At 42.8% G+C, this 15292-nt stretch overlaps 1 protein-coding gene across 1 annotated transcript; it reads left to right on the plus strand.

Moving 5' to 3' along the window:
- The first annotated feature begins 1129 nt into the window (after positions 1–1129).
- LOC136516660 (BI1-like protein) lies at positions 1130–5053 on the plus strand. Its single transcript, XM_066510116.1, has 4 exons — positions 1130–1522; positions 4166–4279; positions 4366–4523; positions 4642–5053. The coding sequence occupies exons 1-4, from the start codon at positions 1213–1215 to the stop codon at positions 4852–4854; spliced, it is 795 nt and encodes a 264-aa protein (XP_066366213.1). The 5' UTR covers positions 1130–1212; the 3' UTR covers positions 4855–5053.
- The last annotated feature ends 10239 nt before the right edge of the window (positions 5054–15292 follow it).

Genomic DNA, 15292 nt, shown 5'->3' on the forward strand with positions numbered 1-15292 from the left:
AGCAAACTACAGTCACATCAAGTAATTAAGTAAAAAACCGGCAATAAGTCACATGTTGCATAGGAACAGATATTACCCAGTTCATGAGAGACGGACAAAAACATTTAAAAGTTATTTAGAACTGATCAAAGTGATCATCAGATAGATACTTAACAATCACCTTATAGGCTTATAGGCAGAAAAAGTACCAAAATAGAGTAACTGTTTTTTTTTTTGATTCAGCATCTAACTGTTATCTTGGCTACGAATAGTGCAAAGATATAATAACGTAGTAAAACATAGCAAAATGGAAGAATTAACCGAGCTACTGCATCCGTAAAATACATGTCCTTTTAGTACATGATGAGTTTTGGATTTATATACGGAAATAAAACATTCCAACCAAATGTAATTTATAAATATATGTTAAAAAAGTACTTTACTATTGAATTCTAGCGGCATCGCGGCATCCATCTTATATTGACATATTGTCAAACGTAGCAAATGAAAGCGACGCATCTTTCTTAATCAAAAGGGTGAACTCCCTCCGTCCAGGAAAAAAACACAATTCTAGCTTTAAACCTGGACACGATGTGTGTTCAGATTCAGAGCTATGAATTATTTTTTTTACAGAAGGAGTACTCTCTGTCCTAAAATAGAAGTCGCTATCGCTGCCGGAGAAGTCAATGTTTTGTTTAACTTTGACCAATTATATGTAAAAGAATATTGATATTTATAATACATAATTAATATCATTAGATAGATCGTTGAATATATTTTTATAACAAACTTATTTAGAGATATAAATATTGCACACATTTTCTATAAATCTGATCAAAGTTGAGAAAATATGATCTGCATGTATCCTATAACAACTTTCTTTCTGGGATGAAGTGAGTAGTACTACAGGATTTGCATGTCGATATTTTTATTCTCTCATCAGAAAAATAATTTGTGAGCACGGAACTTACCTAAGCTGGCCTAGCGCACGAGTTTTTGAGTGCTCCGCCCACCCCTCCGCCCGATTTGGCCCTACTTTTCAGTGGCCGAGGACAAGTTTGGCAGGATTCACGAGTGCTCGTAGCGAATCTACAAAAAATCCCCAACCACCCCCAACAAAGTCTACAACAGCGACGCGCAACCCGCGTCTCGGGCGAAGAATCCGCATTTCCCCTTCCCCGCACCGCACCCAATCCCCATCCCCGTCGCAGAGCGAGAGAGAGAGAGAGGGAGATGGCGTCGGTGGCGGAGATGCAGCCCCTCGCGCCGGCGGGGTACCGACGGGCGCCGGAGATGAAGGAGAAGGTGGAGGCGTCGGAGGTCGACCTGGAGGCCGGGACCGGGGAGACGCTGTACCCGGGGATCTCGCGCGGGGAGAGCGCCCTCCGCTGGGGCTTCGTCCGCAAGGTCTACGGCATCCTCGCCGCGCAGCTGCTCCTCACCACCGCCGTCTCCGCCCTCACCGTCCTCCACCCCACCCTCAACGCCACGCTCTCCGACTCCGCGGGCCTCGCGCTCGTGCTCGCCGTCCTGCCCTTCATCCGTAAGCGCCCCTGTTCTCCATCCGGTGCCGGGGTTTGATGTGCTGGGTGGGGAAATCTACTCTTTTCTGGTTATCAATCACCACTTGGTTAGGGAGATGTGTTGCTGAAACTACACAAATTGTCGATAAGTTAGATGAGTTGGTTGGATCCAGATTCTAGACAGGTCGGTGCAGTGTTCCTATTAGGTTATCTTGTTATTTATGATGAATGGCTGTTTGGATCAGGACTTTGGCATGTAGATCTTAGATAAATAACCTATCCAAGCTTGAACTGCAAATTTGCTGCTCAAATTCCTTTTGCTTTGCTATTGGGTAGATGTTACCTAAACTAAGGTTTCATGGGGGCAATTGGCTTGCTAGGTCTAGTACCTTAGTTTAGTCACATGTTATTTATGGATTCTGAAGGATGTTACTTACACTTGTCTCTTGTTCCGGTTTAATGTTTATATGGTTGTGTACAACTGATCCTTGGCAACTCAATCATGATATTGCAACACATTATAAGCCGATGATCTCATGCAGGCTTCATGGTAACTTGCCTTGGTCTAACATGTTTTGTATCAAGTTACCAACAAACCTACATGAGCATTATTGTGCTGAAGACGTGTTGTTGAACTCGTGGTTGTATTACCAATGATCAAATGAATATTAAATTGGGACAAGTGAAACGTGTTGTAGTCCTTAAATGTCTCTCCACTATATTGTGGATTTGACACTACAAGTATAATGAAGCCTCTTTGACGTCAGGAGTTGGGAACTTCACTGTGTAAATGAATAAGCAGTATATGGGAACCATTTGCATCTCATGAGCTTTAGTGCAGTTAAACCCATGGTACAACATTAAAATGGGCTAATTGCACAACAAAGTTGAGATTGGATTGCTACCCATTTCTCTTGTTCCAATTTAATATTTTTCTTGATCATCTTCAACCTAACCATAATGTTGCAACACGTTACAACATGATAATGGTCTCACATAGCTCCTGGTGGCTGCCTCCATCTAACATGTTTGACTTACTACTTACCAGAAAGTCAATGTGAGACTGTTATCGTGCTGATAACGTGTTGTGATGTTATGGTCATGTTGCTGATGATTCAATGAAAATATAAATTGAAACAAGAGAGATGCGTTGTTGTCCCAAGCTTTATCTCAACTTTATTTATGCCCTTGATATTGCATGTAGATGAGATTCCCTGGCCCTGTATAAGGGGTTACTATGAATATTATAAGGAGATGGAGAGGTTCCCTTCGCAATAGAAGAAGCAGTTTGTACTTTGTAGCCGGTTGCCTCTAATGGGCCTTAGTTTAGCTAAACTGTTCACCCGGGAAAAACATATTACAGTATTAGTGAGCCCATTATCCTTTGTCTCTTGTTCTAGTTTAATATCTATGTGATAGAGTGCTTGATTGTCAGCTGCTCATTAATGATGTTGCAGCACATTAGTAACATGATAATGGGCTCACATGAGCATCACAGCAAGTTGCCTTGATTTAACACACAGGAAGCTTAGTTGTTTGTTATTGTGCTGATAATCTGTTGTATTGTGATTATGTTGCTGATGAAGAAGTACTAATGTCAAACTTGAACAGGAGATATGTGATGTAGACTTGTAGTGCTGTGCTTTATCTCACTGTTGTTATTGTTATATTGTTTATTTATCAACAGTGAGACCTCCTACTTCCCTGTTGAATTAGAATTAGCAATAGGAGTCACTCCTAAGTTCTAATTGGCCTGAGTTTAGTTACTTACCCACACAAGAATCCATGTACAACATAAGACATAATTGCATAATGAAGGCTTACAAAGAAGGCTGATTCAGTATTTCTAATGTCATGTGGTTGATAGTGGGATTTGAGTTGAGGAATGATTTGAGAATATGAGAAAATAGAAAATAATGGCATCTTGCTAAGGAGGCATGAAACTGAGTTGTCATTTTTCAGTTTCAAGGAGTATCCCTATTATCTTACCCTCTTCATCGTTCATACAAAAGAGTACAAGTCGAGTGTGGAGTTTGGAGAGGGAGGTAGGGCGACAGCCTTTGAGAATCAGTTGTATGCATACTCCCATCCTGCTTGATATTGTTGGCTTGACTTTGACTGATCAAGGTTTTTGGCCAGTAACAATTTTGAAGTATTTGTTTATGTAGCATAAAAGTGGCATGGTAGACATGTAATCAAAAAGTACTTTGCTAAATCTGCATAGTTTCTCTGGTGGTTAATCAAAAAGTAACAGTCAAAGACAATGATGTCAAGTAAATGAAAATGTAGGTACTTTGATATATGGTTGGACCAAATTGAGGGTTTTGGTTATCTAGCTCAACATAGAGTTTTTGGTGTGCTGTTTGCCACAGGCAGAGGAGAATGCTTTGATAATGAAAGCAATAGATTTATCTTTCTGTGGATTATGGAGGAATCAGAAACAGTCTCAGTTATTAGATCTGAGAGTGCAAGATTTTTTTTTGGGGGGTTTTCTGGGTTTAATCAGAAGCTGTCCAGTGTCATTGTATCCTTGTAGGCCGTAACACACCAAAATATGCCCTTCTCTTTTGCTTAGAATCTTAGCAGAGGGACTTCCATTATTGTTATTTTCTCTTAGTAGGTTGGTTTTTGTTCACTAACTTCTTTTCTGATATTTGCGGCAGTGATGATCCCATTGTATCATTATCAGCACAAGCACCCACACAATTTCGTTTTCCTGGGTTTGTTCACTTTGTGCTTGAGCTTCAGCATTGGTGTGGCTTGTGCTAACACTCAAGGTCTGTTTCTTTTCTTCAAATAGTTTGATTTGTTTCTAGTAGATGCTTCTTGTAGTTTTTGTTTAACAATCATTTACTTATTGCAGGAAAAATTGTTCTGGAGGCTTTAGTATTGACGGCTGGTGTGGTGGTTTCTTTGACTGCGTATGCTTTCTGGGCCTCAAAGAAGGGCAAGGAATTTGGGTATCTGGGGCCTATTCTGTCTTCTGCGCTTACTATCCTTGTCCTAACTAGCTTTCTTCAGGTAATGCCTATGATAAGCTCTGAAAGAATGGGCTCTACTCGCAAATGCTGCTTTGTTACCAGACGAGCAATCCACTGCTTGCAATAACCTTTTTGTTCTGTGGAATTCTGTGTTGCAGATTTTCTTCCCATTGGGACCAGTGTCAGTTGGTTTGTTTGGTGGGCTAGGAGCTTTGGTCTTCGCAGGCTTCATTCTGTATGACACCGAGAACCTGATCAGGCGCCACACCTATGATGAGTATATCTGGGCATCAGTTGGGCTATACCTTGACATCCTGAACCTGTTCCTTTCCATCCTAAACATGCTCAGGAGCATGCAATCCGACAACTAGTGGGTCAAGCAAGATGTACCTTGTGCCAACCTGGTCAGGGCGTCGTGATGTTTTGAACACAGTATACCCATGGTAATGTGGTCCTGCACTCTAGTTGGAGGATGGGATCAAAGTGCAACATAATGTATAGTGAGTCTGCCCATCACGTGCCTGTTACCAAATATGTACTGCGATACTGCCAATAATTGTTATTACCTTGTATCGTTTGTGCTTTGCGCGTGTTATTTGCTCTCTTTCATTTTGCTTTGGTTAGAGGTGCACCACATTTCATTCGTAGCCGGCAAAGGAACTTGCGTAGATCGATCTGTTTACAGTTCAATTGTCGTACGTGTTGGTCATTAGTCGTTGAAGAAATTTGAGACACGGAAGTATACATTACGCTTGTGATGAAATCTCCCTGAACTGATCGTTCTCTCTCGTGCATATGAGGCACGCGCGCTAAAACCAGTAATGATCATTTTCTACAAAATTCTGCCGAGGCCTCATGGCTCTCCGATAAGCATTAAGCATCATCGCCCCTTGTTCATTGGAGATCCTCACAGCTGACAACGGTTTGGAAGTTCACTGGCTCTACTCCTGTTGCTCCCTCTCCCCGACTTATGCGTAGGTTTCGCTCGTTCCAGAGGAAGGCCGTTGTTCGAATTGAAACAAAAGATACCTTTGCCCCGTAGGATTTGATTAGGGATACCGATAAGGAAGGGGTCAGGTGCTCAGAGGCGCCCTGTCCCAATTGCCAAATCTGCACCGTCCCCTTGGATCCATGTCAACCTTGTGTTTTGATTCCTCTGCTCCTCCATCAGTTCAATGTAATGATCCAAATCTGATAAAATAGTTGTCTTCCTTTCGAAGTATCTTCTAGCACTACTACCTTGTGATAATTTTTTTGTCAACGCCGACTTCATACTGGACCACACCTGACCCTGAATTTCCATAGAACTCCACCTAACTACAGAGAGGTGCACATATTCAGAACATTTTCCTTATTTGTTAATTAACCACCACCATCTTGCAACAGGACAAAATCTGAACCTATCCGTTTACCACAAATCCTTGAGATAACTTGCCAAAGGTTTGAAGCTACACAATACTCGAACTCACTGATTCCAACTCAGAACAAAAAAAGACAGGATTTGTTCTCCACATGCCTCCTTTTACTTAAATTATCTCTAGTTAGAGTTCTGTTGTTACTTAAAAGCCTCAGAAAAATCTGAACACGAGGTGGTATTCTCAACTTCCAAACTGAAGGAGTGTACAGAGGTTAAACATCCCTGAAACTAACAGAAACAACGAGTCATATTCGTTGGGCACATCTCCAGTATATTCGTTATGCATCCGCTGGCTCTAGAAACGGGCATATATATTCATCATGAAAACCAGAGTGCTCATTCAACTGTGGGAAGTTGGGCAGACGCATATCAAATGTTGTGCTGGGCTGCCGGCCCACCGACATGTGCATCCCCGTTGCACTCGGTACTGATGCTGCAACCACACTGAAGAACGATTTGAATGAAAGACTGAACGAACTGCCACGCTCTCCCGCGTTCGAGGTCTGGCAGTGTCGCTCATTTCACTCGCGGCCTTGTGGGCTCGTTGGCGCCAGGAATCTCCACGTATAGAAGGCTCGGTCTACACTTCGCAAGAGCTCGAGCATTTTGCCGAAACAAATAATGGAGATAGGTCATAGTCACAGTCACAGACTCGCAGTCACAGGTGATGACTCCCGCCCGATTGCCCGCGAGCTCCAGAAGAAACCTAGGATGTTACGGCTAGTGCCGTGTGACGTTGCGATAGCCCCGTCCCGTACCTATGGGCTATAGCTACGGGTACCGTTTCAAGTTCAAGTTCGCGTTCGCGTTCGCGTTCGCACGGCCATCCCGGCCCATCCCATGATCTGATCCGCGGCAATCCACCTCCCCTCGCTTCCGTAATTTCTGTTCCCTCGAGAAGCGAAATCCCACCACTTGCCTGGGCTGGGCGCCGGCCGTCGTTGCCCGCGTCGGGCACCGGATCATCCACCCCATCCCCCGCGGGAAATTGTGCGCCGGCGCCGGGGGCTGGCCAATCCCCGAATGATACGCCCGCGCGCCGAAACGGCCGGCAACTTTCCCCGGCTTTTTCCCGTGACCGCGAGCCACCCCGCGCCGGTCGTTTCCGCCTTTTTTCGGTCGCATGCCATGGGCCCCGTGCTCGGCCAGCGGCAAAAGGCATGCATGCAAGGTAGCCGGCCGCCCGTCGCCTCCCCTCCCCTCCCCTCCCGTCGTCCCGGCGCGGCGATGATTCGCAGCCACTCGTGCAAAGCAAAGCGTCTCGAGCTGTCTGTCGATCAGGGATGGATGGATGGCTCATGGCTGGACAGGTAGTCTAGTCGGGTGGGGAGCGTGCGTGCGCGTCGACCCACGCCTCCCGTGTGCCGGCTTGCCTGCCACTCGCACTCGCTCTTCCCTCTGTTACTGTGCGCGCTGCATGCCCGCCTCACATGGGCCGCGCCGCGCGGATGGATATGGCGGGTAGGCAAGGCAGGTTCCGAGAGAAAAAAGTCTAAAAGATTGCACGGCATGGGTCGCAATCTCTGCTTGATGGGCACAGCACAGAGCGGTTGCATCGCTATATGTTGCTTGATTTACCTAGGCACGCAGCTCGAGCTTGTCCTGCTGCTGTTTCATCCTAAGCGCTTATTTTGTTGCATCGCTGTATGTTGCATTCTGCTTGATGGGCACAGAGGTATACAATCATAGCTCGTTCTGTTGTGCTTCCGAATTAAGAACCCTTCGAGACCCATGATACGGTAAGGTTTCCAACTAACCTGCCCAAATCACAAAGGAAAGCAGAATGGGATTGAGGAGGGGGAGAAAAGAGAAGGGGGGAAAGGCCACGAAGAATGGAGAAAAAGAATGTCAAATGTGGTAAGCGCGTGTTTACTTGGCTGAATTTTGGAATTTTGGATACTGTAGCACTTTCGTTTTTATTTGGCAATTAGTATTCAATTATAGACTAATTAGGCTCAAAACGTTCATCTCGCAATTTTCAAACAAACTGTACAATTAGTTTTTTTTCGTCTACATTTAATGTTCCATGCATGTATCGCAAGATTCGATATGGTAGGTACTGTAGCACTTTTTAGAAAAAAAATTTGGAACTAAACAAGGGCTAAGGTTCCGAGAGAAAAAGTCATGGATTTTTCTTTTACCCAAGGATTGCACGGAATCTCTAGTTGTCGATGGGCATGGACCATGGAGGTTGCATCGCTATAAGTTGCTCGATTTACTCAGGCAACTCGAGCTTGTTCTGCTGCTGTAGCATTCTAAGATCTAGTAATTATAATTAGTGCACGCCATTACTCGCCGTGTCATGCTTCCAGATTCAGAATCTTTGGAGACCCATGATATGTGAAGGTTTTGAACTAACCTACCCAAATCACACTGGAAAAGTCTAGTAATCTCTCTGTCCCAAATTATAAGTTATTCTAAGAGTCTTGGAGAGTCAAACCATCTCAAGCTTGATCAAATTTATATGATAAGATAATCATATTTATTGTGCCAACTAAGTATCATTAGATTTTTTATTAACTATATTTTTATAGTATATCTATTTGATATCATAAATTTTTATAATTTTATCTATAATTTCGGTCAAACTTAAGATGTTTTGACTCTCTAATATTCTTGAAATGACTTGAATGGAGGGAGTAATTCACTTGCGGAATGGGATTGAGGAGGGGAGAAAGGAGAGAGGGGAAGGCGACGGAGAATTTGGAAAAAAAATGCCCAACGTGGCAAGGACAAGCGAAAAACAACCTAAACGTACTTGGAGATTGGCTGGCCCCATGAGCAATATAGTACTACTTCGCTGTAAAGTCACATTAATTTATGCAATGATCAGAAAAACAAATTATTCTGAATTTTTTTAGTTCCGGATATCAAGCAGAATCCCACGTCAGTTTGGTTTATAAATTTCACCAACCCTGAGCTTTAGCTGTTTTTCTTTTCTTCTATAAATAAACAAATAGCATAGCATCACTGTTATCCTTTGCAGCGAAGTACTTGGATCCTGTTAATTCATCATCATTATATATCCTAATATGGCCTTTACTTTCGTACGTAGCCGAGGCAGAGAACCTCTTTGAGACATCAGGAAAATGTACTATATATTTCACCCAAAAAAAAAGATAGGAACAAACAAGATACCAGGGAAAAGGTGGCAACTTTTTTATTTCATAACCCTAAAAAGCCCATTGCCATTGGCAGGAATGAAAACGGATCGGATACGGACGGATATCACCGATATTACATTTGTTTTCATATTTCTGTCCGGATTCGGATTCGAATACGGATAGTGTCAACTATGTCGGATAGGATACGATTGGATATCGACATCATAAATATGCAATTTGAGTATTCGGATACGGATACGGTATCGGATGTTGGATATCCGGACTCGGATACGGACAGATCTCAACCCCTCTAAACGGATTCGGTTTCGAATACGGTCGGAAAATATCCGTACCGTTTTCATCCCTAGCCATTGGCGGTCACAAATGCGCATGTACCCAATCATGCCATGCTCCTGCAAGCAAATGGACATCCTACTTTACAATCAGCCCCGAAAGCAAATGTCAGCTCATGTGTCGTAGTACTTGCTGTAGCTTGTAGGAGAGGCTTGTCTTGTCTCTATCCTTAAGATCAGTTACATAAAAGGCAATGGATCAATTGCTGCTAATAATGGTCGACGCAAAGCAATCAAGCTGAGAGCCTGAGACATGACCATTACAGGTAGAGGTGATGAAAATGGCTACACTTGAGCTGATGCCCTGTTCGTTTCGCTGAACTTTGGCTTATGTTGATTGCTTATGCTGATTTATTGTAAGAGAAAAACAATGTTCGTTCGCTGAAAAGGACTGCTGAAGTAGTGCTGCAGAAAACACTCTCGTGAACATATTCATGTTGAGGATGCCCAAAGCGTGGTTGAACGATTGCACCGTCGCCAACTCGCCTTACACTTCCCCCAGGGATTCTATCCATAGGATGTGTCTTCTTTTAGACTCAAGTTATTCGAGGATGTCCTTTGGTGCTTTGAGAGCGCCGTCAAGAAGCATATCGGCTAGCTGCAAGGTGAGCACGGGCTAAATGATGAGCGTACGCGGTACGTATTCGACCAGCGGCAGCGGGGTAAAGCAGCCTAGCTCCCTTGCCGCCGGCGCGCTGGTAGGCGTCGGGACAGTCCACTTTTCACCAACGGGTGAGCGGAAGTGGGCAGGCCAAGATATTTGTAGATGTTAGGAGACCTTTCGAAGCAAACAAACTGCTGCCCCCCGTGGGAGTCCGAGCCGTGTCTCAGTCCCAGCGTGGCTGATCATCCGAAAAGACATTGGCTTGGTCAGCCTTTAACTGACCAACTACCTTATAAAGCTGAGCTGGATCGTAGTAGGCTTTGGATCGGGTCGAGTACAGATTAAAGACGAGGGAGAATATATGGCATTTGTGTGTGTATCCGATGCGTACTTTAGCCAGAATATGGCATAATAGTCATTTTGGTCCCTGGAATATTACTCGAGTTTCAGTTTCATCTCTGAACTTTTAAAACGAACGTTTTAGTTTCCAAATTCTACTTTTAGGCCTAATTTCATCCCACTGCTACGAAGACTATCGTTTCCATTCTCAAGCTTCGCATTTTGTGCTCAATTTTATCCATAACTATCAGAGTGCATTTCAGTCTTTAAACTTTTATTTTCAAACTCAACTTTGCCTATCAAAAAGAAAACTTTATATTTTAGGCACAATTTCATCCATGAATTATAAAACAAAAATACTATACGTGCGTTTTATAAAAAAAACATATGAATTTTTTTTTATGTCTCTCCCTCTCTCTTTTGTCTTGGGACGAGCACGACGGCCGGCTGTGCCGAGGCGCACGCCGCTTTCCATGCCTTTTCCAGAGCCTGCGTGTCATCGTGCCCTTGTCTTGGGGACGAGCACGACGGCCGGCTGTGCGAGGCGCACGCCGCTTTCCATGCCTTTTCCAGAGCCTGCGTGTCATCGTGCCGTCCATCGCCACGGGCACTGTAGTGGTCGAGACTGAACACGCTCTGCGCCTGCAACCTCGAAAACGCCGGATAGGAAGAGCAGCACGAGCAGGGGTGACATGAACACACGCTTCAACAGCAGCATCTGTGATTTGTCCTTGAAAAAAATTATGATATGTGGAGGCCGGAGGTAGAAGAAGGATGGAGGCTATTGAATCTTAATTCTATGGTGCAAAAAAATTTATGTGTTAAAACTGCATAAAACACATGATTATGTAATAGACAGACAAATTATCAAAATGCATCTTGGCTCAACTTCGTCCTTTGTCTAGCATCACCTGCGATTTGAGATGGACAGTCATCATTCGGTACTATTGTCCCTAGCGTCGTCCCATCCTCTGAATTGGATAGCACACTTTCAATATATTTATATTCAAATTCTAAGATGAATATAAATACAGATCTAAATATTCTTAAATATGAATTATTTTTAGCTTATGAATAAAATATATTATTTTATACACGAATGGTTATTGGTTGAACCTAACACTAGTAGCTAAGGAAAAATTATAGATCTGCTATTATTTTAATATATATCCATTTCTTCTTAAGAAATAAATAGCGTTCGAAGCAACTATAATTGCTTCCAAAAAAACATTTAGACGGGTATATAAACGGTACCATTATAAGGTAACATTAAAAATAATAGCTTGGAATTATTAATGGCCACTAAAGAGTTTTTAGATGAATATTATTTTTCTATCCAATGGTGTTGGAGGTGACCAGGTGCAACAGTGCAGCGTTCCACGTAGGACGATATATAAAAGTTGAGTTAAAAATAGAAGTTTAAAGACCGAAATACGTTTTGAATGAAATAGAGCCCAAAATGCAAAGTTTGAGGACTGGAACAACCATCTTCATAGTTCTAGGATGAAATTGAACCTAGAAATAAAGTTTGAGGACTAAAATGACCGTTTTAAAAATTGAGGGATGAAACTGAACCTCAAGGAATATCATAAAGTATGGCCCTGTTTGGATACTCTAGCACAGCTAGAGGTTAGAGTTGGTTTCTAGCTCAGGACTAGCCATGAACTAACTCTAGCCTAAGAGATGTTTGGATACAAGGGTTAAAATGATAATAAATGTGCTTTCCAAATCATTAGTGCGGGTGAAAGTAGAGAGAAAACAGTGGACCCCACCTCAAATAGCCCCAACTAGCCCAAATAATCACCTTTTTGGGGGATAGTTTTTTAGATGGGCTAGTTGCAAATAACCCACTCTAACCCTCCTGTTTGGCTACTTTAAAGCTAGTTAAGCTCCAACTAGCCCAAACTAGCTCTAACCCATGGATCCAAACAGGGCCTATGTATACACGCGCCTAGCCTCCACTGATTGCTACGCTACGGCTTTTCTCGGGAAGTTTACATCGTCAGCCTGTTCGCTTGTTGGTTTCAGCCGGCTCAAACCAGCCAGCCAACAGTGTTTTCCTCTCACAACAAACCAGCACCAGCCAGCCCAAACCAGTCCAGAAACCAACCAGCGAACAGGCCGCGTATCTTCTTGTTGCGACCTGCAGCAGAGATGCACTACATACTGTACAACAATGATCGATCCATCCATCGAGGACAATCTCTCATCGTCTACCATGACTAATACCAGTACTGATTGCTAAGTAAATAGTAGTACATAAAGACGAAGAAAGCGAAGCAGCCGAAATAACCCCTACTGGAACTGGAAGGAAGGTACAAGGAAGCGAATTGATCTGCCGATTGCAGTCGCTCCAACTGTTCCAGCATGTCATTTTCCTCGGGACATTTCTACGCCAAACTCATGGAAGAACACTCGCTTGCACTGCGCTGCTGCCTCCAGCAGGACACGTACGTGCGCTCGCGTCGCGATCGGCTTCGAGTGCCTGGACTGGCAGGAGCCCTGTCCTTGTGCACTGCGCGTCGTCGTAGCAGTCATCACGAAGCTGGACTACTGGATGAATGGATGGATAATGCTAATGCGAATGCGATGGGAACGGGATCCCACTAGCGACCAGCAGCGCCCGGCTGTTAGCAGTCCCGTGTGCGTGCACTCATCAGCTAGCCATCACCAGGCTGGGGGCCGGGCGATCCATCCATTCTCTTTGCACGGGCGGCCCAGGTGCATTGGAAAGAAAACGCATCGGATTCCGGTGCCCCGGCCGGCCACTGTACGTAGTCGTGTCCGTAGGGGTAGTAGGGCAGCCGCCGCGTCCATCGAGTGCCCACGGATAGTCTAGGTAGACGACGATGGCCCATGATGCAGGATCGATTGCAGGCTACTAGGGAGATGTTTATCAGCCTGGCTCATCAACCATGAAACAGTATTCTTCTCTCGTAATAAATCAGCTTCAACCTATTTATCAACCGTAGAAACCATGATCCGAACAACACAGATGAAGACGGGTGAAACGTTTGCCTCTCAGATGCATTACCATTGAAAACACTGAATAAATCTCTCTAGAATACATACATCAAGAAACGATCTGAAAGAAAAATCACGGTGCGTATCATAAGTAATTCGGTATCAAACCATTGTCATATCGCGGACAGATCGTATGGCTGATTCGCTCTGACGATCACTACGTAGAAAACGATTTTTAGCAACGGTTCGATTTTTTTGTAGGGGCGGCTGATGATGGAGCCGTCCCTACAGTGGCGTGCTCGGGTATCCAGACACCAGCCGCCCCTACAAATGGAACAGCAGGGGCGGCTGGTGTTACGAGCCGTCCCTACAAATGGGGTCTGATTTGTAGGGGCGGCTCAATCACCAGCTGCCTCTGGAAATTCTATTTGTAGGGGTGGCTGGTGATTGAACCGCCCCTAAAAATAGCCCCGTATTTATAGCTCCGATTTGTAGGGGCGACTCAATCACCAGCCGCCCCTACAAATGCCCCCCATATAAAACAGAAGCAGCACCTTCTTTCTCCTCGGGTCACTCACTTCAACCCGTGAAAGAAAGGTGGGGAGGCCTTGGGCACCTCCCAAAAATTGCTCTACTAAGGGGGAAAGATTTTGGTCTCAAATCCTTTGGTGGAGAGGTTGTAGAAGGTAAGAAAATACTATTCCACACTTTTTTTGAAGTTTTAATGGTTGGTTAGTGAGTAATTAGAGTTTTGTTTTTCTCTCTCTCCTATGGTGCTTGAGCTATTTATAAGCAAATTAGACCCAACTTTTAAATGTACTAGGGTAAATTAGGGAGGGGAACAAGATCATACCCTTATTTGATCTATGTTTCTTGATTTTAGTGAACCATTAGTTAGTTTTATGGATGTTTCATGTGTATGTGATCTAGATCTAGGGTTTGGTTTTTTTTATTAATTTTATTTTTATAAATTTATATTTGATAAAATTGGACTAGAGTTTGTATGAAAGATATTGGGTAAAGTATAATTATTGCTAATTGTTGTCTTTGAAATTGTTTATTGTAATCAATAAATATGTATTTTAATTATTTATGGATAAATAGACCATTAATTAATTTTCCTCTACCATGGTGTGTTTGTATGCTTCATGTAATTATATTAGATTTATATTCATATATATCTGAGGTATATACAATTATTCTCAAATAATTATTACTTTGATTCATTTATATATATATATATCTGAATAAGTAGTCCTTTAATGTTTGTTTTGTTGTTGTTGTAAAAGATGGAGTACAGGAACTCTTGGATGTATGGTTCGTTAAGGTTCAAGGCAGGTTTCCGTGAAGAGGTGGATAAATTTATTGAAGCCGCAACAAAGCATGCAACGACATTGAAAGATAATAAGGATATAATTATTTGTCCCTGTAAAGATTGAAAGAACCGTATGACATGGACAGATGTGACTATCATCATATCACATTTGATTATGCGAGGATTTGTTGAGGACTACACAGTGTGGATTCATCATGGTGAAACGTAGAGTGTTTGTGTAAGTGTGTGTTTGTAAGACTTTATTTATACATGCGTGTGAGACTATATATTTATGTATGTGTGTAAGACTACATATTTTTGTATATGTATGAGACTACATTTTATGCATGTGTGTGAGACTACCCTTTGCAACATCTAGATGACTCTATTTGAACATCCACCTATTACTACAAAATTTCATTTGTCAAAGTTTGAGCACTTCAATTTTTTCAAATTTAAAAAAATGACAAGTTCATACGAGATTTTCAACCACTGAATGTTTTTTAGCTGAAAAAGTGATGAATACCAAAGTTGTATAACTCATCAAGATCTATAACTTTTATTTTGATCATTTCTTTATCTGACAAAGTGATAGTAAACATTGTTCACAAATCAACATGTTTCTCGTATAGTTCATGAAACTATGAGTCATGTGAATTTATGAACAATGTTTACTAATATTTTGTCACATAAAGAAGTGACCAAAATAAAAG

This window comes from Miscanthus floridulus, chromosome 17 (assembly GCF_019320115.1).
Source record: "Miscanthus floridulus cultivar M001 chromosome 17, ASM1932011v1, whole genome shotgun sequence".
NCBI classification, from domain to species: Eukaryota; Viridiplantae; Streptophyta; class Magnoliopsida; order Poales; family Poaceae; genus Miscanthus; species Miscanthus floridulus.

Excerpts from the sequence above, each read along its gene's own strand:
- LOC136516660 (XM_066510116.1), top strand. The coding sequence starts at position 1,213 with ATGGCGTCGGTGGCGGAGATGCAGCCCCTCGCGCCGGCGGGGTACCGA. Across the intron at positions 4,280-4,365 it reads GGCTTGTGCTAACACTCAAG|GAAAAATTGTTCTGGAGGCT; the intron begins GTCTGTTTCTTT and ends TACTTATTGCAG. Across the intron at positions 4,524-4,641 it reads TCCTAACTAGCTTTCTTCAG|ATTTTCTTCCCATTGGGACC; the intron begins GTAATGCCTATG and ends TCTGTGTTGCAG.